We start from the raw sequence: 26,503 nt of genomic DNA on the forward strand, positions 1-26,503 counted from the left end.
GACACTTCCTGTTCCTACTTCTTTTTCTCCTTTTGTATTTTCACCTTTGCTGCTCATCTGTAATTATGGTCAACCTCACTACACTATTTCTTGTTCTCTTTCTTTCTACTCCTATCCTTCACTTTCTTGCTTATGGCAGCCACCCTTGCGTTCTCTCTTGCAGCAGCGGCAGCAGCCGCACAGGGCCCCCGTCTTATAGCGGCCCCTGCAGGTCAGGTGTTGCCTCCTCCGGCACTCCGGCCCCCGACACCAGCTGGGGCCCCCATCATGAACCTCATCCGGCCCACTCAGATGGCTGCCATGCTGCCCAATGGCACCCCCACACTGGTGCCACCCACACCGGATGGCGGGCTTATCTACACCACCCCTTACGAGTACCCTTATGCCCTGGCACCCACCTCCCTGCTGGAGTACCCCATCGAGCACAGTGGGGTTCTAGGTAAGAGAGCCTGGGGAAGCATGGGTGCAGCAGGTACAGCGGCCAACTTTAGCCAGTCTGGACAGGAGGGCAGCTTGTTTTACCCCGGAGCTGGGGTGCTGGACGCGGCTTCCTTGAGTCACAGTCAGGACTTGTTGAAAGGTAAATATGTCATGTCCACCTGAGGATCAAAACAAAAAGACAAACTCACAGGGTGGATGTCCTGGTGAAGCTTTTGGTAATGTGATGACCAGCTACAGTATGTGGCTCATATGGACACTCTATTATAATGACAAAAGCGGACAGAACAAACCTTAATTGGGCTAGACTCTCGAAAAGTTCTCTTTTATGGTTTAGACTTCATTGTTTTTTTGTTTTTTTTTTTTGTTTGTTTTTTTGTTTTTGTTTTTTTTTTTTTAGTTATGCTTGTGCCAAACAGTTATGCTCTCAGGTTTACATTGCCTCTTTTCTGCAAGATTTGTATAGCAGGGCTTGGCTCAGTGTGAAATGAGGCATGCTGACAAAAACGCGCTCACATACTTGCAGCCTGCTCTCTAACCTTTTTATGCACTGGCCTGGAGGCATATTCAGTCTGGCGGCAGATCCCTTCGGATTTCTGCAGCTTTTGAAATAATTTCTCTGTGCTGTTCTCTGCAGGCAGGTCTTGATGCCTGTAGATAGCCCCTCTCTCACTCCCATTGGGGATGTTCATTAAATTCCTCCAGTATTGCCTTTTTTCCTCTCCTTTCCCTCTCTCCATTGTTTTAGCTTTACCCCTCTTGAACTTCAGTCCTCCGCTAATACCTGACATTCCCCTTAGTTTATGTGTCAGGAGTACAGTTCAAAATTAGGGTCTATATATTATATTCATTCTCGGTAGTGCTTTAAGCGCAACACATCTGCTACCAAAGAGATGACTGAGCATCTATTGACAAAATATTCTGACATGAGCACTATATGCCATATTGAGGCTGTAATGAACAAAGGCAAAGTTGTTTCCTATGTTAAGACAGAAGAGGCCTGTGTAAGTTGCTTTCCAGCTTTAATTTCACTTCAGTACTCTAACGTTGTCCGCGGCATCATCTGGCAGCAGCAGACAGAAGTGTGATTTTAGCTGACCTGTGTATTTGAGGTGCCTCTGGGAGTCATGTGTAGAACAGACAGGGGCAGCTGACTGGCTTTTCTCTCTTTAACTTGCAGGGTTACACCAGCTTAGTGCATTTTATTTACTCACACTATCGATTGGTGCCTTCAGCAACACAGGGCCCTGTGGAACACACTCTCTCACACTCACACACACTCATGCACTTGGCTTAGCTGCCTGCGCTACTGTATCTAGCCGCTGACTTCTCTAAGAATAAGGAAATGTCAGGCCATCTGCTGCTTCGGAGTAGTGTAGGTGGCTCCATAATCATCAGCCAAATTTTGCTTTTAACTTGACAATGCCAGAATAAAATCTTCGCTGAATCCTTGTTGAATTAAAACATTTTTTCACAAGCCCCTTCTTTTTCTAAAATGGCTTGAATTTTCTTTTAAAAAAATAAGTAAATTCTTAATCCCTACAAGCATGATACCTTGGTAATACTTGAACATTCAGTGACACAGGATCAGTTTGTGTCATGTATACAAGGCAGTGTCAGGCACTGCATTAAGAAGAAATCATTTGTGACACATATAGAAGGAAAATGACAGTGAACTGATTGACCTGGAGAGAAATGGCGAAAGAGGGAAAGAGAAAATGAAAGAGAAGAGAGGCAGGTGGTGTCTGGCACTATTCAATTACCATCAGAGCTGCATTGGATTTCCCCATCTTTCAAAATAAAGAAACAAATTTCTCTTAATCCTCATCTGGATTCCACAGGAAGAATCACATTATTTTTCCAGAGTTTGTACCCTTTACCCTTTTCAAAGGGTCCTCTATATAAATCTGAGCACTGTGGAATTTATTAAGTTATACATTTTTAAATACTAAGTATAACTCCAAAAAGGTGTATTAATTTTTTTGTACTGCATTTTTCTACACGTTAAAAAAAGAAATATGCGGTGTGTATATGTACTATAACCTGTATTATGTTGCTATTCAGTGTATTGTTGTATTATCCAAGCATTATGATGATAATGGTTAAAAATGTGAATGTTATTACTGTAAAAGATGACTGTTTTTTCCCTCCTCAAAGTGAATGGTTTCTAACCTTGTGGACCTGTTGCAATCTAGGTGCAATGGCTACTAAAGTGAGACGGCATGACACGCGGGTCCATCCTTACCAAAGGATTGTGACCGCTGACAGAGGTCAGTTTAGTCTCTTAGCTACACACGCTATTGACTGATGCATTGCCATGATTATTTTTGCCTATTATGCCTCGATGCCTTATTTGAGAATTTGTATATTGTCTGTATTGTATTTTTTTTGTTTTCCTTCCCTCCCCACTACCTTTCCTACCCAAAACATCCATACACCAGCTAAATGATTGATTGTGGTATGCACATTTTGTTTACATTTAGTACTTAACATATGCAGTGTATGTAGACTGTGTATATGTCAAAGCTCAGGCAAAAGTGATCTTAACAGATTTTGGTTTAATGCAGCTGTGAAGCCAGAACAGGTAGTACTTGGCAGGCAGTGTGGAAGGTGTATAATGACATTCCTCTGATGTGAGATTAGAGCCTAAAATGGGGCAGGCTTGTTCCCATACATGATTTATCTCCTTGGCTCATAAGGAGCCAAGAAAAAGGAGATGCATTTCTATACTGTATCTGAGAGACCTAGTAGGCAAAAGAAAGGTAGCCATGCTACCAGACACCATTTCACCTTGAAATTTAAATTTATTTTGGATTTTATTTTTCTATGGACGATAGACACGCACAGACATAAACTGAAGTAGCTTGCGTTCTCTCCAGTGTATTGCAAATATATTGAAATAAAGCTAAAATACATTTTTAATATTTCAGTTGTACATGAGGTACTGTCATTTTATATTTGAGCATTTTATATCAAATGTATTTATGGTTCTTGTGTATATTTATATTATATAAAAATATACTGCTAAATAAAGAGAAAGAATCGGAAAACATCGATTCATCTCTTCATTGCGCATTTAACACTAGTCACAGTTATCCTTCACATAACATTAGTTATCGTCAGTCTTTACCACTAATCACACTGTTTGTAACTTGCACTTCAACTTGAAATACACTAAAAACACTAGATTTTTGTTTTTTCATCTGTTTGACCTCTCTGCTTCTGTTTTGTTTTGGTTTGTTTGTTTGTTTTTTTTGGTTTTGGGGGCAATGTGCACTTAAATGAAACCGCCAAGCTACTTGATTCAGGGTCGGGGCTTAGTAGATGGGATCATGACATGACAATGTCATGATTATAATGACATTAGCTGGGTTCATCTCATATTGGCAGGGAACTTAGGAGCAGGGGGCAACATAAGAGATTGCATTCATTTTATTGTTAAAATGATGTCATTCCAGTCTCTTCTTGCTGACACTAATATCCTTTCTATCTTTTTTTTCTGTTTGTTTTGTTTTTGTTTCTAACCACCTAGCCGCCACCGGCAACTAACACATGACCTTCTGACCTCTGAACTCTTCACCCAATGACGAGCCGCCCCAAGCCTGCCTGCTGATCAGTTAACTGGTAATTGCCTTTTGCTAGCCTCTCGGACGCAAGTGAGAGAGAGAGAGGCGCCTGCCCGTACAGTTACCCTAACACGTTCTGACAAAAAATAGAAACCAACGCAGACTCTTCACAGAAACACAACAAAAAAACAACAAAGTTGTGTAATATTCATTTTTTCCCTCTGTTCATTGAGTTCGATTCCCATTCTTTCTCTTTCTTTTTCTTCATGAATCATATACTGGGTGGATGTGTTATTATTACTCATAAATCTGCACTGAATTATATAGCAATAAAGACCCCCACCCTGCCCACCCACTTTCCTTTAATAATCATTCTGATTTGGTGACCTCACTTGTATTAATCAAAGTTCAATATCTATTTGACGCAAACCAGTTGGTTTTAGAGAAATGACATAATCCCCTCATGTGCATTACCCACCCCCACCCCCATTCAAATCAAAATATTCAAGACCCCCTCCCTGCTCCGACCCTGTTCCAACACCCACCAAGTGGGAGAGAAAAAGAAATAGAAGGAAAGAGAACATATACTCACATTAACTTGTTTAATTTTTGTCATTTTCCACATGTAGTGCAGTTGTTGAGCTCTAAGGTGTAATTATGAGCTGACACATTCTGGGTGTGCCCCTCCAAAACAGCTTTCTGTCTGTTTTTAAAAAAGCATGGCTGAAATGATTGCAAATGGAGCTTTTTTATGATTTGTGTTTTTGTTTTCTTTTGTCTTGTGTGTGTGTTTTGTTTTTTTAAATTGTGCTTCACTTTTTAGTCACTTTCTCCACTTGATTTTGGTTTCTCTGTTCATATTTGACTAATTAGCTTTGCTTAAATTGACTAGTCAAAATGAGGCAGGTGGTTATCTCTGAAAAACAACGCAAGGGCAAGATGGGAAGGTCAAAACTGGGCTGTTGGGTCTGTGTGTGTGTGTCTGTGTGTGTGAGTGTGTGTGTTTTTTTTTTTTTAATTAATACTACAATGAAAGTAGGGTGTGCTGAGGCTTCGGGGACATGGAGCAGTGATTATTAGCTACTGACCATTGCTACGCCCCCTTCCACACTACATCCATTATACAGTGCCTGATGTAATGAGAAAAATATCTCAATCAGTTAGTTGAGGAAAACAAAAACAAAAAACAAAAAAAGTATTAAGTGTGCATATTTAGCCAAAGGGTTTTCCAATGGATTATATATGAATCTGCAGTTATGCATCTGTCTCACAGAGGGCTCTCTTAGAGTTGATCTTAGAGTTTGAAGGGTGTAAATCTATGGTGCCTGCCTTCAGCTGGAACAGCCAGTCAGTTAGATGATTTTCAGCCCATTTAATGCTTATTCTTACTGAGAAGGTGAATGCAGGCAATTAACACTAAATCACCATGCTATTCAATTGCAGTACTTTGCTGGGGGAAGGGCACTTTGGAGTTCTGTACATAAATGCTTTTGTCATGATACCTGTTTCTCTATTGACTTCTTTCATCATTGTCAAACAGGTGTTTCTTTGACATTTTTTTCCCCCATTTTTGCATCACAACATTTGGCCAATTTTATTTTTAAGTTTATTTTTGTTGTAAACCCCCCTTAAACATTTTAGTCAGGACAACAGGTGGCTCTAATCTGAGCCTTCCTGTAAATTAGGAAAAGCATTTTGGTCTTGTTTATAATTTTAGTGATGACGCATTTATTTTTAACTCATGCCAAACCATCCAAAAGCGCATCCACAATGTGTCACACCTCCCTGTGATTGTAGTCTAGCTCCTGAGCCCACAATCTTTTGTTTAACTCTCTCAAGAAAAAATAGGATGTGAAAGCCATGCCTGCCTGTTCAAAATTGCTTTATACATATGTCTTATATATATATATATAAATATATATATAAATATATAAAAATGTAGATAATCTGTCATTGCATATACAAATACAGAAGAGAACAAAAAATAGATAATTTTACAGGGTGCTGGAGAAGAGAAAAAAAATTAAGAAATCTATTTTTGGCAATTTTAGCTTTTGATACTTTACTTGCAGTTACAAAATCTGAAAAAAAAATTAAAAAAAAAAGTTTAAAACAGTATAGGGGGAAAACAGACAAAGTGTGTGGGTGAGGAAAAGTGCTGTTACCTTGGACATGATTGGAAAGGAAGATGAAGACCAAAACAGTAATAACCCGTGGAAAGTTAGCAAGGATCAGAGTGAGACAGACACCCAGAGAGTTTTAAAGGATCTGATCAAAGTGCCTTATCAACAGTGGTTTCTGTGTTCTGAATATTCCAGTTGTGTTCAGTAATATCCAGCACCCACCAAGATGGCGCAGAGAGGACTTACTAGTGTTACATGCTCTGAATAGTAGAGCAGGGTAGCTCCCACCGTGTTGTGGTGTTACCGAAGTTATTCTATGCAAAAAGAATAGCAGTCGTTTTGACCAGCTAAAATATGTGCCATGGTTTTGTCTTCCTGAAGTAATTTTCTTTCTTTACTTGGATTGCCCTTTACTCTGCTGTAAGAGCAGGTTTTGTTCTCTTTTATTTAGTGTTTAATGATCATTTGAAATATTGTCTTGATTTTTGGTGACTGTGACTAATTTCTTCGAACAAATTGAACTGCCAGTAGCAATGCAGTAGTCTGCCAGAGCATGTTTTGACCATGAGCTGAGAAAAATACATGACATTCAAGGGAATGGATACAAAAGGGGCATTGTCCCCATTGGCATCAAGCCTGTTTGTTTCAACAGCTGCAAACTGAACGCATCCAGTCCGTGTCTCAACGTCAATTTGACAACACACTATCAATACAATCATGAGATTTATAAAGGACAATTGAAACAAGCAACTCTATTTCACAGCCAAGTAGTTTTCAGTTATTGAAACAACTGACAGTTTATCGCTGAAAGGTGAAATAAACTCATTATATAAAAACGAGGAATTCTTAGACCCTGATATTACCCTTGGCAGTTTGTTTTTCTAATCATAGCTCTTTCATCATGCTGTTTTGCCGAAAGGTCAATGAATTTTTTCTTTTTCAGTGTTATTATTTTAAATTGTAATGCAATATTAAAGTGGAGCAAGAGATGGCTATTCAGCATTCGACAGTATTACAAAAAAATATCCCTCTGCAATGTTACAACTTGCTGTGTCATTGTGAAAGGCTGGATAAGTCCATCAGGTGAAAGGTTAACTCTATACCTACCGTATTCTCTCTGGCCTGCCTACTACATGTATGATAATGTAATTAACAGCCATTGTTACAGGTTTATAATGTATTTTTCTAATCTCATTTTATATGTATATTAATCATATTTCTGAGTGCTTTTTTTTAAATGAAATCCACTGCAACTTTTTTCCCCCTAAACAGCCCTCTCTTCCTCCCCCTTCCCTTTTACATCTTAAAACTGTCTCTTGTGGGGAGTGTTGCCTTTTCCCTGTTATATTTGGTTTTGTTTTCTTGCCAATTCCCAGCTTGTTTAACTCATTAGCTACTTTATTAGTTTTCTTGTCATAAGTATTTTTACATGCTTGCATTTAGTTTTCATGGTGTATGCTGTTATTTTTCTTATTAACCTCTTGGCATTTATTTTAATAAACATTCTTAGTAAGAATTTTACTAACTTGCTGATATTTTGTCTTGTGTTTTTAACCAGTTACATGAATGTATTACCTTGGTCTGGTTCACGGACTAACACAATTAAAACTGGTGTCTGGCCACCACTTACACTGACTGATTGAAGCGCAAACTACGTAAACTCACAATAGTCAACTGTGCACATATGCTCTACGTACAATCACACACATACACACACTTCACATGCGCACACTCAACCTAACTGGAAACTGCACGAGTTGATAAGCGTCCCTCACTCCCGCTCACGCACTCTCACCTCTGTGCTGGAGAAATCTGCTGACACTCTTCATACTTGCCCTCCCTGCTCAGTTCCAACACCACTGCTGTGTGTTGTTGTCTCTGTTAGAGACAACTCTCTTGTTAGTTGTCCTGTCCTTCTCTGTCACTGACCCCGTGAGACGGCAGGGAGTGTCACTGTGTCAGGCGGTATAAGCTGCACGTTACTTGAGGTCACTGGTTAATTTTCAGGTCAGCTGTCACGACCCCTCTTGAACAAAGCGCTGATTAGAAGGGTGGTTTGTCTGTACACAAGGGTTGGTCTCACTGGAAGGAAAAAAAATATATATATATCCCTGAAGATAAAACTCCTTTTTTTTGCCAGATTTCCTCTTATTAATTAGTGCAGGGCTTCTCAATCTGTAGCAAAATGCTATTACTCATCTCAAAAGGATTAATTTTGCTGTGAATTATCTAGAGCAGAACATCTCATCACCAGACATTATAAATGTTATTTACGACAAATACTTGGGATGACATTATAGATGGTAGTTGTGTGAAAGTCTAAAGCTGTCTCCATGCCTTGTTATGCCTGGATAGCAGCAGCATTACAGCAATCACCAGCTGTTGTCTGTTTGCTGCACACTTCTCCCCATTCAGCTTATTGATATAACGGCTAATACTGGGCCATTTGGGAGCATCCATAATGCTTAGACACACACCAGTACACCATGCCAATATGAAGTACTTTGGGATCAAAGCAACCTTACTATTCCTTCTGTTTTTATTTTATTTTTTTCATGTGTAACACTGCCAGTGTTTCTTATTTCTGCTACTGTGTCAGTGCCTCCTTTCTGGGTTCATGCAGCTCTTCTTTCTATTCAGCTTTTTCCCTCCTCCACTAATTTAAGGTATTGAACACTGACACACGAGCAAAAGATTAACTTCATTAATCCTGATTACTACTTTAACTCACTGAGTGATAGCACCCAGGTTTTCCCCACCAATTTTAAATCTGCAGAATAAAGGTAATTTGGCTTTAACTGTAACAGTTCTCTTTATGTCTCAGTAAGCAAAGACCAAAAAGTTTCCAACAAGAAACTTTAACACTTCTGTTCTTTGAAATTAACGTTTTGTGTGTGTGACCCTTAATATGGGTGTGTAACACCTGCAGGAATATCAGAAAGTGAGACTGGAGATTGGGTTGGATTATTGCCCAAATACTTTTCCCCCACTGTAGTACATTTGGTGTTGTTAGCAATAAGCTTTTTTATTTATTAATGCGGATTGCCCTTTAATGTGTCTGATTGGGTCGTCTGTGCAGTAATGAGCAACTTGAACTGAAATCCGTCCATTAGCAGTTGCTGAATCCAGCTTTGACGAGCCTTGCCTTTTACATGTCACAGAGGTTTTCAGTGGCTCGCTTCAAAAAACACGAGCGGGTGGAAACAGACGTTAAGTGGCAAGTTATTTTCCAGAGCACAATGTGTGTTATAAGCACTGCCTAAAATATTGCATCTGAGAGTTAGGAAGTGCCTTTTTTTTCCCTGAGATTGGGAAATTATATATTTTTGTACTTTATCATTCAAGTGCCAATTTTCTGTCTCCCTTTATCTCTCTAAAAGCTTTTTTGTTGAGCACAAAAAAACAAAAATACCCATACTTTTTTTCCCAGCACAATGTACATATACTTTGAAACATAAATTGGGAAAAAAAATGACCAAAATGGGGAATTTGGTCACAGGTGACTCCCTCCATTAAACTCTGGCTTAATGCCTTCTGTTTTCGATTTGATCCACTGAGAACTCTTTGTTCTGATTGGACCGCAGTATGCAATAAACAGCTGTTCGCATACTGCTGCCACCATTCTCAGTGCCTTTCCAAATCTGTCACAGGGCATTCAGCATATTTATCTACTAACTACCTTTTCACCTGTCAATCTTTTCATTTTCTTCTGTTTAACAAACATTCCTCCAATGAGTTAAACGGCAGGTTAACCAATCAGTATTGGTTTTTAGCAGTGTAGCACTCAGGTGGTTAAAGGGCAAATGCTACCAAAATACAGAAAGCGAAAATTTTAGCCCCACTGGATTTTTTTTTTTTTTTTTTTTGTGGTAATTTTCTTTTTTATTTTTTGACTGTGATAAATGTGCATTAAAAAGGTATAAGATATACATCCTTTTTTTCTAAAATTATAATAGTATTATATATACTGTAAGTCCTTCATCCATATAGCCGTGCACTAAAATGTGAGATTTTTTTTTTTTTTTGTGAAGTTGTAAGTTTTTATGTGAAGTAGCTTTTATTTTGTTTTGTTTCCTTGTTTTATAGAGGAAGAATTTTGAATAGGGTGTAAAACATGTAATGCCAGTTTTTGTTGCTCACACCAAAAAAAAAAAAAAAAAAAAAAAAACTAAAAAAAAAAAAAATGTCATGTGTGCAATAAAGAACCATATTTACAAGCCTCCCTCTGACTGCTCTACCTGGACTGGTCCTTTGCTTCTCTGCTCTGCTTTTTTTTTTTTTTTTTTTTTGGTGACATCATTTCTTTGGATTTTCTCTGACTTTTGGGCCTTTAAAGGTAGGTATGCCTCATTTACAGGAAATAAAAATAAAAAAATAAATAAAATAAAAGGTGCAGGGAATAAAAGTTCAACACTGGCAAAATAACTCTTGCCTAAGCCCTCAAAGTGAGATCAAGCCCTCTGGAGGATTTGAGTGTTAAGTTGGTGAAATGCTGAAAATGTTGATCTCTGTGAGGGTCACACAGTTAAAGCTTTCTCTCTGGGGAAGGTATTTAGCGGTCAAATCCGTTTCTGGCTGAAGTTTTGTGTTTAAACAGATTTTCAGTGCCTGGGATGAGGAACAACTGGCACGTAAATCCTCAGTGTTTCCCTCCAATCAAGTCCGGTCAATTCTTTTTGCGATCATGTGTGACAGCTGACAGGTAGTGTAGCGTCAGTTTAAAAGTGACACTTTAGAGAGCATGTTTTTGCTGCACACTGCAGCCTCGTCATTATGCTCAGCTACTCTCTAAAACTAAATAAATCCATAAATTTCAATTATTAAAAACCTAAACATGACTGACAAATGTGAACATGACAAAACGATACCTCTTTCTAATTAAATACAACAAGCTTTTACTTCCTCTATGTCTAGGATTGGTGTGTTTGTGTGATACTATACTATATTGTCCAGTACATTTTTCTGTTTGTTCATAGTCATATTCTGCTGTTAGTAAATTGTTATAACAAGCACATATATTTTAGATCTATATTTGTGGATTAGGAGCTAAATGGCATCCTGTCAATTTGAACAACAGCATGTAAATCATTGGAAACTGTATAAACGTGTATGTTTAAATATTTCAAGTGTTGCTGCTGTCCTCTGGCTGCCATAAGACTAAAAACAGGAGCTGTAATCTCATTTACTGAAGACTAGAGGTTGTAGATTCATGTACAGGTACATTAATCTGCTTTGTGTAGCATTTTAATTGTGCACATAATTGCAACTAGATACAAAGTGGTGTTTCCATACACAAGCAGCACAGGTGGAAACCTAATGTGTCAAAACAAACATAAGAGTCGCTCCGTCCTATTGTTTTGTGGTGTCAGTGTAAGAAATTTGCCGGAGGCTGCAGCACATCCTCCCAGGCATTTACCCTGATTATCAAACATGTCATGTCAACTCTGAGTTACTGCCGGAGTCGGGTGCATGTAAATGTACCCGCAGAGGCAACAGAAAATGCATTCCTCTAGATCACACAAAGCTAACTGCAACCTGCCATTTCAGTGGGTTATTATTGCCTCATCCCTTGTTAAACTGGTGAGTCACTGCTGCAGTTTCTTCTCATTTTCTCTTGTGTGGCATATATGCTACAGCTCTTATGGGCTTCCTTGTGACTTCTGACCTGAGAGGAGGTGAAGGAAGCCAGCTGTGGATGTGCAGCTACAGCTAGTCTCACCTTGATCTTAACTTTTGATGCAGGCATAACAACAAAAGACACTGAAGTGGACAACTCATTACGTCTCAAACTGCCAACTCTGCAGGAAAAATCTAAAGCGATATGGACAAATGTTCTTCTCGTTTTCTTTTCTCCCATCGTCTCGCCCGAGGACAGAGAAGATGCTGAATAGGACAGCAGGGAGTAACGGTTCGTGAGGGGGGGGGTGCTGCTGGAAGTGACTTTAATGTCATGCAGGAAGCAGGGAGCAAGAAAGAGTGGAGAAGTGGAAGGCAGGAGGAGGAGGCGGAGGCTGCTGATGGTGGGTATGGCCCCCGGGAAGATGCATCAAAGGAGCATTTGTCGCAGAGACCAGCTGGGAGTCTAATCAGAGATAGAGAACTGGAGTTTGTGTGTGTGCATGTGTGTGTTTTGAAGGGGTAGAGTGGAAGGGTTGCATCATAGTGACAGATGAACCTTCTTCCTGTGGAATGAATATAGGGCATTCATCAGAGTGCAGCTGTTTCTCACTGCCTTGCCTGCCTGTGTGTGGGTGTGAGTTGTTTTAGAGTGCACAGTTGTTGCAGGTTTCAAACTCAGACTGATGAATGAAACTCTATAGTTGTTTGGGCACCTGTGCTGAGTGACACAGTCTAGCAGCTGGATTTTGTGTATCTGTGACTGACTGTGAGAGGCTCAGACAGAAACACCGAAGAATACATCAGTTTTATTTCATCATTTTCATCGCTTTATTTTTGTGGCAAGAGACAGGATCTCTCCTTCAGGAATGAGTAAGAAAGTCACTTCTGACTTTCTGTGAAATTCATCACTCTGTATTTTTGAAGCGCAGCTGATTATGTCCTCTAAAAAGTCTCTTTCTAAGAAAAGCTGCAAATAATATTTCAAGGTAGATGGAGGTAATCATATAATCTGTTTAAAAAAAAAAACGCTTCGGGCAAGAGGAAATTTCAGCTTTAAACATCTTTTTGTATTTGTCGGTTTAATCGGACAGCTCCCTTGACATTTCTCTGGTATGTGCGCATCCACGCTGACACACAAATGTCACTGTAAAAAGTCAAATTGTGGATCCATCAGTCACCTCACTTCAGCTTGGACAAAATGATGAATCTTCCTTGCCAGTGTAGCAGGCCGTCCCGCTGCTTTTGCACTGTTTTTGTGTTGAGCGATCTAGACAGGTGTGAATACTGCAGGCCTGCTGTGTCACCTAGTGCTGACAGAGAATGTCTAACAGGTGTGAGTGTGTGTGTGTGTGTGTGTGAGAGGCAGAGAGAGATTTCTCCTGTCACGTCTGTGTCTTTCTGTCCCCTCACAACATTTGAACAATAAGAAGGAGAGAAAAAAAAAAACAGCAACATGATGCGTGCTGCATTCATGTCATGTTGAGTTTACTGTAAATATAAGTTGTGGTGGTGGAGCAGAAAATAACAGGTTATGTCAGCCACACTGTGGCAAGTACATTTTAGAGACTGTTGGTGACAGGAACATTTCTATGATTTGAGAAAATGTGTAAACAGTGAATCAACAAGCATCAAAAGTCTGAGATAATAAAAAGTTTGAGTCAATTTAAGTGTCAGCAGGTGAAACATCTTCAAGACCAAAACTCTTCTATTTCATCGAGCAAAATTATGCCCCATCTGGAGCTTTTTACAAGTAGCAATCAACACAGAATAAGGACTTCCTGAATTTTCCAGGTGGCTCCAAGAAAAATTTCCAGACATATTAAAGGCGACAAACAAACCTGACTTTGTTCCTACACAAACGCAGAGCAACACAAAGACCAGTAAGTCAAACCAGTGTAAACAACCACAAAGTATTTGTGCATAAAGAACTCCATATTTTAAATACAACTACTAAGGTCTCTGGTATAATAAGAACATACTGAACCTCCTAGTAGGGGGATTTGGGGCCTCATAAGCCAACTATGATCCTGCAGTAAGTGATAATGGACCATTGAATGGTGTGATAACATCTTGTGCTGTATGTAGTACAGTACTTTCAGAACAGAGTAAATTGAAGTAGCTGCTACAACAGCACAGAATTTAAGATCATGTTTACAATGAGATAAAAGTATTAGTGTAGAGAAGTGCAAACTGTAGCAGGCTGGTGTCAGTACAAAATGTATCAGACGGGTTGGTGTTCCATCTGTGTCGCGCTCTCCATGTTCGTTTTAATCTCTTTTGATGCATGTCCTGTGTCCTCTTTGTCTTCTGTTATGCCTCACTCACTCACATGGTCTCTCTTCTGTCCCCTATTGTTGTAGAGTTCAGTGATGTGAAGCTGAACATCAGGAAAGGTGTTCACCACAATGCAAATACACACAAGCACACAAAGTTCTCAGGGCTCTGTGAAAGGGAGTTGACCTTCCTTTGACCTGGTTTCCTTGTGGTTGATCTCTCGACACGGCAGCCGCCTTGTTTCCTCCACACATACATAAACACAAATACAGTCACAAAAGAAAAACCTCCCATCCTCTTCGTCTATGTTATTCTAGCTGGGAATCTTTGTTGAGATGCTGGAATAACTCCCAATCCTACTTATATGGCAGGTCTTGATGTGTGTGCGTGCGTGTGTGTGTGTGTGTGTGCATTCTTACACATCATATATGCAGGTGTGTTTGAATCAGGGTGGACTATTTTATTTGAGATTATGTCTGTGTGTGCGTGCGTGCGTGTGTGTGTGTGTGTGTGGGAAAAATACTGACCCAATTTAATACACCTGTCTCTCTGCAGTCTGGTCCAGCACTCAATCTCTCTCTCTCTCTCTCACACACACACACACACACACACCTAAACCCTACAGTACAGCTCTCCAACACCATGCAATCCTAGAGCTTTGGTTATACAGATAAATTCAACCAATTGAAATAAATGTGTTTTTTTGTTTCCCCCCACTTTATTCATTTTTTTTCTCTTGAAAATCAGAAAATAATAAAACTGCACCACGAGGATGGACGTCTCAGAAGATTTTTATTAGATTCAAATTTTTTTTTTCATGTGCATAATTAAGGCAGCGTGCAGATGCTTGAGTTAAGCAGGATGTTTTAGAAGGAGATTTAGAATATTAATTATAAAACAAAGCTGCTTGAATTCAATCATTTCAATAGTTTAAGAAAAAATATTCATCTGCAGGTGTACTCGGGTACAGCAATGATATTTAACTATACAGCGACTACTAATAATGTTTACAAATTAATGTATACAGTGAAAACAGCAGGTGTAAAGTATTGTGAGATGATTTTATTTTTATGCTTTCATGTTTTTGTTGTGTCTGCTGTTCAGGATGTGCCTTCATGGGTGTGTTTTCCCTCAGGCTGAGCTCCCAGCATGATGTTCAGGTCCTGGTGAGGCACTCTGTGCTGGGTGGTCTCACACTGAGCGGTAAGGCGGTAATGAACTTCCTGGCATACACCCTCCACACACACACACACACACACACACACACACACACACACAATCTCATCCCCATCTCCAAAGCACAAAGAGATGTCACATTAGCATGGTGCTATCTTTTCTTGGGAGTGTGAGTATCAGTGCACTGTAATGTGTGTGGAGACAAATGACTACATTGTATGTGGATGTGTGCTTCCTGTGTGTGTTGGTAATTAATCTGCGCATGTGGTGGGTGTAAACATTAGGAAGGACAGGTTTTGTTTTTTTTCCCGGCCCGACAGGAGTACTCATGAATGTGGCACTATAGACTCGCATTCACAAACCCACTTTCTTTATTGCTTTATTGCTGTGCATTTCTGTACGCATGTGGTCAGTAGTTGTGGTTTTTTTTTAAGATGCACACCTTATGTGAATGTAAATATATACAAGAGATTGGCATTTGTATTTTCTCTTTCATCCATATGTGTTTATTACCTGATAAGGTGATGATCCCGATGGTTTCCTGTCTTTTCTAATGGAGGCAATGCAACAGTCAGCGGCAGCACTTTTCTATCATCATACTTCTACCTACTGAATCTCTAACCTTTCCACCTCATGCAATTTAACTTTGTCTCAAAGTAAGGCTGCAGCCAAATGTTTTACATTAATGCTTTTCTGTCATCATTAGCCTTTGGGTTTTGCGTTTGTATCTACAACTAAGCACTTCTATCTTCAGTCATCAGCAGCTTTTCTGCTGGCCTGCTCCCACCAGCCATCGCCCTGTTGTCTTTCCTCCCACCTCGACCTTCACCCTTCAGCCCAAGCCACGTTTTCACCTTACGACCCCCTTCTGCCTTTGCCCTCTCGTGGGGGCCGTCCGACTCCTCCAATCCGAGACGTTGTGTCTCTAATTGAAGCCGACAGCCACATCAATTTCTCATCCTAGTGTAATGCAGCACCAGACTGTCACTGTTACACGGCTCTACACAGGTGAAACTGCAAACCAGTGAACACATGGAAAGCTATAATATTACCCTATTATTTATTAGGATGGCACATCTGGGGTCTTCATCAATACAGCTGTAATTGGCACAGGAGGGAGAAATAATTGCATGGTAATTAGCGAAATGAGGGAATCTGAAGCCTCATACATCTTGCTGTTTCAGAATTAGAAGGTGTGATTTGGCTTTATTGTTGGTAACTAATGATGTCTCCCTGTAAGCAACATCATTACATACTCGCACCCATTCCACTGCTGGAATTTCCACAGGTTATAGAAATAATGTATAAACAGATTTTACATTGAGCTTTTTGATGTTCAAACATAATGATGTAGAATAAATATATGAACTATACACAAAATAGATATATTTGACTTTGGACACTGCCATGATCTTGTGAAAACAGGTGTCTCATTGTCTTGAACAGAGTAATTCATCTCTAAACCTTTACCGTGATGTTAATTGCTTTTCTATAAATTGTTTTGGGCATCTAGTTTCTGTGGATGCTTATCAGTGTATTGATGTGATTAAAGTCTTTTGTCTTCATTTATTTAGTCATGTAGTTAGATTTTTAAAATATTATTTCCTTTCTTTTATTGTTTTAATTAATTTTTTTCTTGTTTGCCTTTTTTGTTCTAGTTGTTAGTCTCCTTGCAGGTGAAATGGTCTTTTACAGAGATCTCACTACTGCCATATGTTCTGATGAAAGCTTCATCATAAGATTGGAATTAAAAGCTATTTTCATTATTTATAACTCTGTTCATTCATCAGATTTTTGATTCTGCTCTTTTTAAAGGCAGAGTACCCAGCTGACATTCAGTGCAGTAGAGGTTCACCTGATTCCTCTTCAGCTATTATGTAAGTCTGGCATTTGTACATGTGGGAGTTTGAGGATACTGAGGACCTTGTACATGTCTGCTCTTATCACACTCTACATCTCCTTCTCTCTCTGTCTCTGTCTTACATTTTGCCAATATCTGCCCATCCAGCTCTTTTTATATCTACAGTACAGCCTGTACAGCAGCTTTCTCTCTTTGTATTTTTCATGTTTTCCACCTCTTCACTGCACCACATTTTCTAATGGAAAGGACAGAAGCAGAGGGTGGGTAGGGGTAGACATAAAAAATTCCTTTGAATGTGTCTTTGTTGTCTCTATTTATTCATGTTAATGCAAAGGTTGAGTTGTTTCTGTTTTGATTGATAGACACTGATCTTCATGAGTGGCAACAAGTGCATGTCATGTAAACTGGTCTTTAGAGACCAAGGTTGGCTGAATTTATATTAGGAAGACAAGAGTGAGCTTGGGGAAAGCGAAGGATGACTCAGCCTTGTTCACACTTTTTAAATCCTTTAAAACAAGCACTCTGTGCCTGTTCTCAGTATTTTGACCTGACAATATAAGACTAACTCTCTGGATAAGGCCAGTATTGTGAACAGGGGGTACATAAGGTGAGACCATGACTTACAGTAGGTCTATTTTTCTTCTTCTGCATGACGTAATATTTGGATGAATAAATTAACTGTACCTCAACTACCTCTGTAAGGTTTTTAGGAAAGAAAAAGTTGCTCAAAAATATTATAAGAAATATTAACATTTACTGAGGTGAAGAACAATAGTATTTCCAAGGTTGTTAGAAACTGTATGAGATGTAGCCCTACCAGTGCAAATAAACCAGTTGAAATGATTTGTGCTATACTCCTGCTTTGTTTTTGAACAAACTGGAGTAGAAAGTGAAAATGAAAGATTGAATACAAGGAGACTTCAACAACACTGTGCATCTGATACAGTCCAACACAACCACACAAGTAATCATAAAGGGATGCTAAAAATAAATCCCAACATATGGAGGTGATGGCACAGCATGGCAAAATAATCATAATCATAATAATAATCAACATAATAATCATAATAATGTCCTATCTCGCAATAGCTGGGTGTTTATTACAAGCTATGTTAAGCTATGAGCTATGTCATCAGCCAGCCTGCTTTTTCTATCACACACAAACATTCACACACCCACACGTGCACCTCCACACCCAGTCATGCAGGCCTGGGGCAACTTTTCATTAATGTTGTGGTATTACTTCAAACCCATTAAAATAGGCCCCTCCTAATCTAAATCCAATAATTTGTGCACTTCTCCCTCCGTTCACTGGCATCATGCTTTCCGCTATCTAATCCAATACTAAAAGAGAAGATTCATTATCTCTTGTTTGGACAGGGATTATGCTGATCGGCGTGGCTTAAGGCAGAAGATATAAAGACTCTTAATAAAATTCCTCAGCCGTTGCAGCAATGTGCTATCTAATTTAAAGCATTCAGACCCCTGAACGCACGCACGTACCTTCACCTTTCCCTCCCTGCATAAACCTCAACATACTTTTTCTCATCTCCATTTCCATCTCTCTCAGATTAAACCTGTTTCCATGTTATTTGCTACCTACATTCAAATGTTAGGGTCAGATTTATTATCATAGTGACCTTTTACATATGGTTACCTGCTCCCATAGTACTCTGACTTCTGTATTTTCCCTCTAAAACTAATTCAATGTCCAGTCTCTTCATGTTTGTGTTTAGAGGTTCACAACAGAAATTACACCATAGTCTGCTCTGAAACTGGAAATCGTTTGCATGTAAATTTCAGATTGAAAATACAGTATGTAGGTGATTTTGTATTGTGAAAAGCAAAAGATGATAATGAAGGAAAGTATCAGACTAATGTGATATTTCTTCCTTCGTGTCACTGTACTTCAGGAGCAGCTGGAGCGCCTCTTTCTTGGTTTCTATTCACAGAGGGTAAGTGTGTGGAATTTAAATGAAGAGTTTATTTCCAAAAGGAATCATATCCTTCAGCACCTAAAAATTCATCATTCAACACTTAACTATCCAACACTTGAAAATGTAGAGCATTCTGTTTATAAAAACCTTTTTCACTTTGTCAGCAAGAGACTTGCACTTTAAAGAGTGCCATAATTTTATTTCACAGTCAGTCGGTTTTTTAGGCGGTACAACACAAAACTGTGCAATTTTTTATTATTTTCAGCTTGTTGTAGGGGAATAACTGTGTTGCATTTAGATGTAGTAGATGAAGTCATGGAAATCAGCACTGAGAGCTATCAAACAGGAAACTATGCAAATGATTTCGTGGTCATCTGATGTACATGTAGAAATGAGCCTTGGGAGATGCAAAAATCCATCATCCCTTTGCTCAGTGTGTTAATGATCAGACGTTGCAGTCCTTTGCAATTCAAACTCCAGTTCATTTACTGCTGCTGTTTATGGGACACTGAAGGAAGCTTTTTATGAAGGCATTGGTCTTCTTGATGCCAGCGCTTTTTGACAATTCATTGTCAGCTGGAAGAGTGACTGCTAACCACGGTGCTTTACAGAAATGATATCAGAGGAGATTTTTCTGTCTCACGCTTGACTGTGTTATTTACTTTGTACATCATAATGGTAAATATTCGACTTCATAATCACTGAGTAAAAAGTGAGTTGATGCATCTATTTAGATTTCCTGCATGTTTAAATTTTAACTACAGGAGTAAAATTCAGATGTGAATAAACAAAAGTTATTGTAGTCGAGATGACACATTATGCAAAAACAATCCATTTCTTTGCAGGCAGCAATACACACATATACACGCACACACACACACACACACCTATGTATCCAATTAAGATTCGTTATGTGACCAATATGTCTGCTTCAGCCAGCATTAATGTTAATTTAAAGGCCAAAGTCCTCTCTCCCAAACTTGAACAGCACTAGAGCGCGATATCAAAAATCTTTAAAACAAATACATAAAATATGACCTGTTCAGAAAGTGAATCAATATTGCATGTTTGTCTGGAGGAAAGCTGCTGATGCATTTGCTGTGCTGACTTTTCCAATTTCTACATCTGAGATTACCATCGCTTTCGAGTATGCTGCTCATTTTGAAAAACAGAATTTCATTCAGTCGCTGCTGTAGCTGTATGCCCCAAGGCTCTGTGAGAGAGGAAAAGTGTATTAATGAAATGAGAGACAGACAGTGTTATTTAAATCACCTCAACAGCATAACCTGAGGCCTAACACAGGCTCTCTGCTGCTTTCCAGGCCTGTTTTCATACATCAGCCAACAAAACCGAACTTAATCATATTGGAATAAACTCAGCCAAAGACAACCAAATTGAAACATGCCGCGCCAAACTTAGCAGCACTGAACTGAATCGGGGTGGACTGAGTCGTCATGTCAAACTAAATCAAAATGATCGAAAGCAAATCAAATATACATTGTTGGATCCTATGCTGTACATTACCATATATCATTTGTCAAAAATATACTTTTAAGGAATTGAGGGGGCGTTGGGAAAATACTGACCGCCTTGTTTGAAAGTTATATGAGAAGATTGATACTGTTCTCAGTGTTTATGCTAATTATGTACAGAAGCTGATTTTGCACAAACATTTTCCAAAAGTTACAAAACTCCAAGAGATGAAAACCATTTCTAAATATATATTCTACAGGTTTGGTAATGATCATGTCTACCTTGTTATTTTTCAAATTACATACCCTCAAATAGATGCATTTTATTTAATAAATAAACAATAGCTCATTTATCAGATGTTCATCATGTGGGGAGTAACAAGTGTTATTACCTTAAAATATCAGCTGTTAGCGCTTGCTTGTGCTACAGCTGAATTAACTACATGGTAAATATTTTCCATAACTGTGGACTAAGAATCTGCAACAGGAAATTTCAAAAATTTCTGGTAAAAGCACATAATCTGTGTGTGTGTGTGTGTGTGTGTGTGTGTGTGTGTGTGTGTGTGCCGTCTGCATGCCAAGCCTTCAGAAGCTACCTGTTCTCCCAGAACAATTAAGTCAAGCCTCTTTACAGTATCTCCGCTCCAATTAATTTTAATATTTAAACAGCCATGCAGAGACTTCAGAACCCACTAACACAAGATTAGAGTAAACTCAATTAAATATTGATGGCCATAAATAAACATTCTAATTTGGAGAGCCGCCCTGGTGCACAGTAAATCAAGGGAAAAAATGGTTTCAGCTGAAATGCTGCGTTTATTAGCTGAGCAAATGTTGAATTGGGGTTTCAGGAGAGGAGGTGAAAGGAAGGACAGAGGATTAATGGAGAAGGACATTGCGGGGAGCAAGTAAGAAAAAGTGTCCTCAGTGAAAAGATTAGATCAGCGGAGTTGATATGTGTTTAAATGACAGCGAAGATGTTTCACCTTGTTCTTTCCTAGTCAGCTGTGAGAATGTAATTAACAGACCAGGCAGCGGTAACGTGTATATGATATTTTAATGAAGGTGGATGGCATTTCTCAAATGCAAAGGTGCAAAACACATTCAGCTTTTCTAACTATATTTCTAGTTTGTAGTTTTACACAGTTTGAAGAAAAGTGTCTGCATGAAAGTTACTAAGTTCAGGTTTAAAATAGCAAATCGAGGGCATTTTTAAACATTCTTCTCAGTTCTAGACTGTCCATGCATTTTATGACAGCTTATTTGTTCTATTGAAACACCCTAGATTTTCTTTTCAAAGACACATGGAAAGAGACATCGCACATTTTTGATGTTTGCAATTCAGTTACTGACAATTAGAATACAGTTACTCTGTGGCTTTTTTTAGCCATGCACATCAGAAATACAATATAACAATGTATGAGTCTTCAGAAAGTCATGTATAGAAAATCTGACTTGAATTTGAGCATTTAACTGTAGAATTATTGCCTCATATTCAAGCTCCACTGACCTGCAGAGCATCACTGTGTTGAAGGTTTATTGAGAAAAATGTTCGGTGACATTATAATATCCCCCTTTCTCCTTCGAGCTCCCGGAACACTTTTGTTTCATCTTAAAAAATGTTGGAAGATGTTATAGAACATCCAGACAGAAAACAAGTCATTGAGGATCTGTCCACTTGCTCAGGTCCCTCTGACAGTGAATCATTCATGGAGCATAGAAAATATGATGAGAGGCTGATTAAGGACAGGGAGAGATGGGCTCCAACGTTAAATCAGGCCAGACTTTAGGCTGATTAGATGAGAACTTTTACATAAAAAGTGCAGAAGCTGAACAATCTTCTATCAGACTCTAACATCTCTCCAAATAACTGGCAACCTTATAGCGAAGGCCATTACAGCCATGTATTTAAATCCCTGTGCTACATACACCATTTAATTTTAAATAAGTGCAGCGGTGTTAACATTATTTCTCATCTTGGCCATATTATTTTTTTTGCAGTGTTCCATTTATGCAACATGTCATCAAAGCTGTGCCACCTATATGCAAATGTTGAATCAAAGGCAAAAATATCTACACACAGACACACACACACATTTACAGAGTTTTCTACTTCAACCTCATGAATTCATAAGAGAGTGTGTATGCTGAGCAGAGCAGACTAACATGACAGCCTCCTGACAGCTCCTGTACACAGGCAGCCTGCTCTGCGTTTTAGACATACACGGTATATTTTGAAACTTATTTAAGAGTGAGGGAGTGAGGGAGCAGAAACACCACAGGAATAAATAGAAATCAAACATTCAGCGCCGGCGGTTTTGGCATGTTGAGTGGAGATTTGGGGGAAGGTGTCAAGGGGTATGGAAACAGGGTTTGACAAGGGGGCCACAGCGGGCAGCAGCCGCTGTCAGAGTACCAGGTGGTGATGCGTGAATTGGGGAAAAGGAGACGTGACATGGTGGATTCCTCTGCTGGTCACTGGAGAGGGCCAGAAGCTGTGGGAGTGGCCGCTTAGCAGACTGTCCACCTGTCAGAGCTCCGGTCGGCTTTGTACACACACATATGCATGATGGGAAGTGTTCCTTCTTGTGGCTGTAAGAGTCATTTTAGCAACACTGGTTAAAGAGCCTACCATGGCCTATAGATGGATATTTAGAGGAGGCTAGTCAGACACAAATTAAAAGGAGGCCAAGTCAAGGCAGCTTGACTGATTTTGAGTTTTGAGTAATTCCTTTGAATTTATTAGGAGATAAACATCTCATTTGTTATCTTTTATTTAAGTTGAATAGCAGATAAAAGGCTCTCTCCCTGTGATGACTACACATTCATAGCTGTAAATAACTGGCGTTCTACACAAAACACTTTAAAACATTTAATATTAATTAGCTTTTAGGTTTGATACAGACTTTATAAAACGAGAAATAATCTCAAACATCCCAAATATTGACTCACCCTGTGATACTTTCATTCTTCTTCCATCTTTGCAGTTTAAGGTTGAACAAATGTTCGGAAAATTACAAATGCATGTGCTTTCATTATTATTCAATATTTACAACATCAAATTCAGAATATAAGCTTTCATTTTATAAAGTCTTGCCCCCAGTTCTCTCCTTCATTCTCTCTCTCTCTCTCTCTCTCCATCTGTCTTTGCATTTCCTGAGGGAAAAGCTGGACAGTGAGCAGAGTGCTTTTTGGAGTTGGCATGGGAAGCAAAAGGCAAAAACGAAGAAAGAAAAAAAAAAACAGCTTCCATTCAGAGCCCCATAATACTCTATTCATGAAACCCCATGTGCTTTTATTATTTAAAGTATTCTCCCAGCACAGTGCGCTCCTTCCTGTCTCATTGTGAGGCCATCATCTGAGGAGCTATTTCCACAGAAGCCAAAAAAAAAAAAAAGTGAAATGATTATCTAAAATGGGACCGCAGGGCTCGGTGGAAGGGAATGCTGGATTCCACAGGTTTCCATGTCCCACTGGTGGATTATGGGCTTTTTTTTTTTTTTTTTTTTTCAGCTCTTTTCCTCTCTGCTTGATATCATTACACAAGCACTGGATACCAACTGTCAGAGAACGCAGAGTGTAATGCATCACTTGTCAGTGTGAAAATATATAATTATGCTCATCTAACAAGTTTTCAAGGCCAAATGGAGGTAATATCTCTTGTGTGTAACAGTAATCTTGTGATGCATCATTGTAAATGGAAAAAAATGCTACATTTGCTTATTTGTCACCTTGCAGGAAATGTGCTGTGTTGACAGCTAAAGGAGAAAAAAAAAAAACTTACAGACGATGTTGGTAATTAGCTTTGTGTGGGTGGACGTGTGTAGATGATGCACATGAATGTGTGTGTCCTTCTCATTTGGATTACAGCGTATTGTCTTACCTGCCTGTATTGTTTGTTTGTTGAATGCTCTCATCATCTCATGTACCTTGACGCCCAGGCCTATTGTTGCCATAGTCAAATCACATGAAAGCCAGACTAATTGAACATGTACTGATGGAAATGCGACGCTTTGACTCTCCCCTTTGGCGGCCCCGAAGCTGACAGCTTCATCGTCACACAGGAGCGTAGTGCTGCGGGAGGAAGAGCGGCTTTAAATACATGTTAAGAGGCCCTTCCAGACACCAAGACAGACAGGGAGCTCTGCAGAAATAACCGTCAACATGAAGTTAGAGCTCAGAGAGAGACAAAGAAAGACACGTACTGTAAGAAAAAGAACTGAAAGGATTAACAGCTACCTGTCACATGTACTGTATGTGTGCAATCAGGACGATGGTGCTAAATACTGGCAATCAGGGCAGATTCATCAGAGCCTTCTTTTCCTGCCAAGGAATGCAGCACACTGTAATTATGTAGGCATCAGCCTCTGCGACAGCCACCCGCGCTAGTTGTAATTTTGCCCAATTTACGTTAGACGGCTTCAAAGGACCTATAATTTGAATCCCTTCAGCTTTATGGTAATGTGTTAGCATTGACTGTGGCACCTTTGTGCTCACATGAAATAAGCACATGTGCTGAAAGATGCACTGGATGGACATTTTGTGAGGAGAGGACAGCTATGTTCACTTGAGGGAAGTAGCTGCAAAAATTAGAGATTGAAGGTACTTTCACATTTGTGATTCAGTCCTTTTGGTGCAGACCAAGGATCCATTAATGTCCTTTATTTCTGGTCCAGATCATGTTCACTGATTTTTTTCCAAACAAACCAAGAGCCAGAAACAATGACGTCAGCTGGACTGACCGCAGTGATTGGACATCACTCATGAGTGATGAATGAATGATATGTATATTCATATTTGTGAGCACTATTAGTCAAGACTGTGAATCAACTTCGTTTATTATTATAATAGTCGCAGACAGAAATGGGTCAAAAAAGAGGAACTTCTTTCCATATATATATTTGAGCCCACTGTGTGTGTGGTTACTAGGTTATGATTCACCGTTTTATTGGGGAACTGCTAAAATAGAGTAGGGAGCATCTACTGAAAGTTGGACAGTGATTTAAACCTGTTGTAATACTTTTTAACTATGCTCGCATAATTAGATATGATCTTAGTAAAATAAAGACATACACACACACACACACACACACCTCTGTAACCTCTGTTCCTCGGCCCTGTGTGCATGACTTTATGTCCATATAGTCAATTACTGGGTGTTAAAGGCAATGACAGCATCAGAAAACTACTGGGGAAGGTTTGAGAGGTCATAGGCCATTATAGATCGAGTCAGTGACATCTTCATACTCTTCTTTGAAACCCACACAATGTAGATCACACATGAAAAGAAACTGCCAGTGAGTGCAAGAGAAGAAAACAAGCTGTTGGGGTCAAAGGTTGCTGGGGCTCACATAGTGTCTGACCAGGATTAATAACAAGGCTACCATCCCTTCTCTCATACTCCGTTCTTTTCCTTTTGCCTCCCCCTCCTGTGTCTTATTCTTCTCTGAGGTCTTCTTAATGACCAACCTGTCAGGATTAGCATCTCTCCCTGTTTCACACTGTGGTGTCCAGCTTCCTTCTCATCGCCTAATGAACAGGCCTGACTCCAAAGGACAGAGCAAACACAAGTAAAGACATGAAAAAATCACTGATGAGCTTCACATTTCAGGACTCCACACCAGTCGCGTCAAGGCAAGCCGGATCTCCTTCCGTCTTCTCACCCCCTTTTAACGTCATCTCACGTTCCCAGCTTCCGATGGTTAGGACAACTTAATTAATCACTATACAGCTCTAATGAAGTGACCAGCTAGGATGTATTGATCCTTGGGGTATCAAAGTCTTGCCTTTGTGAAGTCTAATATTCTCTTCTGAGCTAAGAGATCAAACGCCTCGAGAAAAAGTGAGAAAAAATATCACACTGAAACCTTTTTTTAAAATTTTGATTACAGAGCGGGGGGTCACCTCAGAAAACACTGGCTGATGCCACTTTAACAAACATGTGCATTAGACGGAAAATCCTCATCCCCCACATGCTCCCCTTCTCTTCTGCTCTTGCCTCAGCTTGTGTTACATGTGTCACATCTATAGAAATAAC

General features: G+C 39.4%; 1 protein-coding gene across 6 annotated transcripts in view; it reads left to right on the forward strand.

The window, feature by feature from the left end:
- qkia (QKI, KH domain containing, RNA binding a) overlaps nucleotides 1–8,216 on the forward strand; it is a 69,177-nt gene extending 60,961 nt beyond the window's left edge. Inside the window, exons 6-8 of one of the 6 annotated variants that reach the window (XM_026308488.1) lie at nucleotides 140–580; nucleotides 2,634–2,708; nucleotides 3,971–8,216. In XM_026308488.1, the coding sequence (XP_026164273.1) occupies nucleotides 140–580; nucleotides 2,634–2,708; nucleotides 3,971–3,987 (533 nt within the window). In that variant the 3' untranslated portion in view covers nucleotides 3,988–8,216. Of the gene's footprint in view, nucleotides 1–139; nucleotides 581–2,633; nucleotides 3,363–3,970 lie in introns of those variants that run through there. The other 5 variants (XM_026308516.1, XM_026308480.1, XM_026308506.1 and 2 more) reach the window with 5 other exon arrangements.
- The last annotated feature ends 18,287 nt before the right edge of the window (nucleotides 8,217–26,503 follow it).

Source organism: Mastacembelus armatus, chromosome 22 (genome assembly GCF_900324485.2).
Source record: "Mastacembelus armatus chromosome 22, fMasArm1.2, whole genome shotgun sequence".
NCBI lineage: Eukaryota > Metazoa > Chordata > Actinopteri > Synbranchiformes > Mastacembelidae > Mastacembelus > Mastacembelus armatus.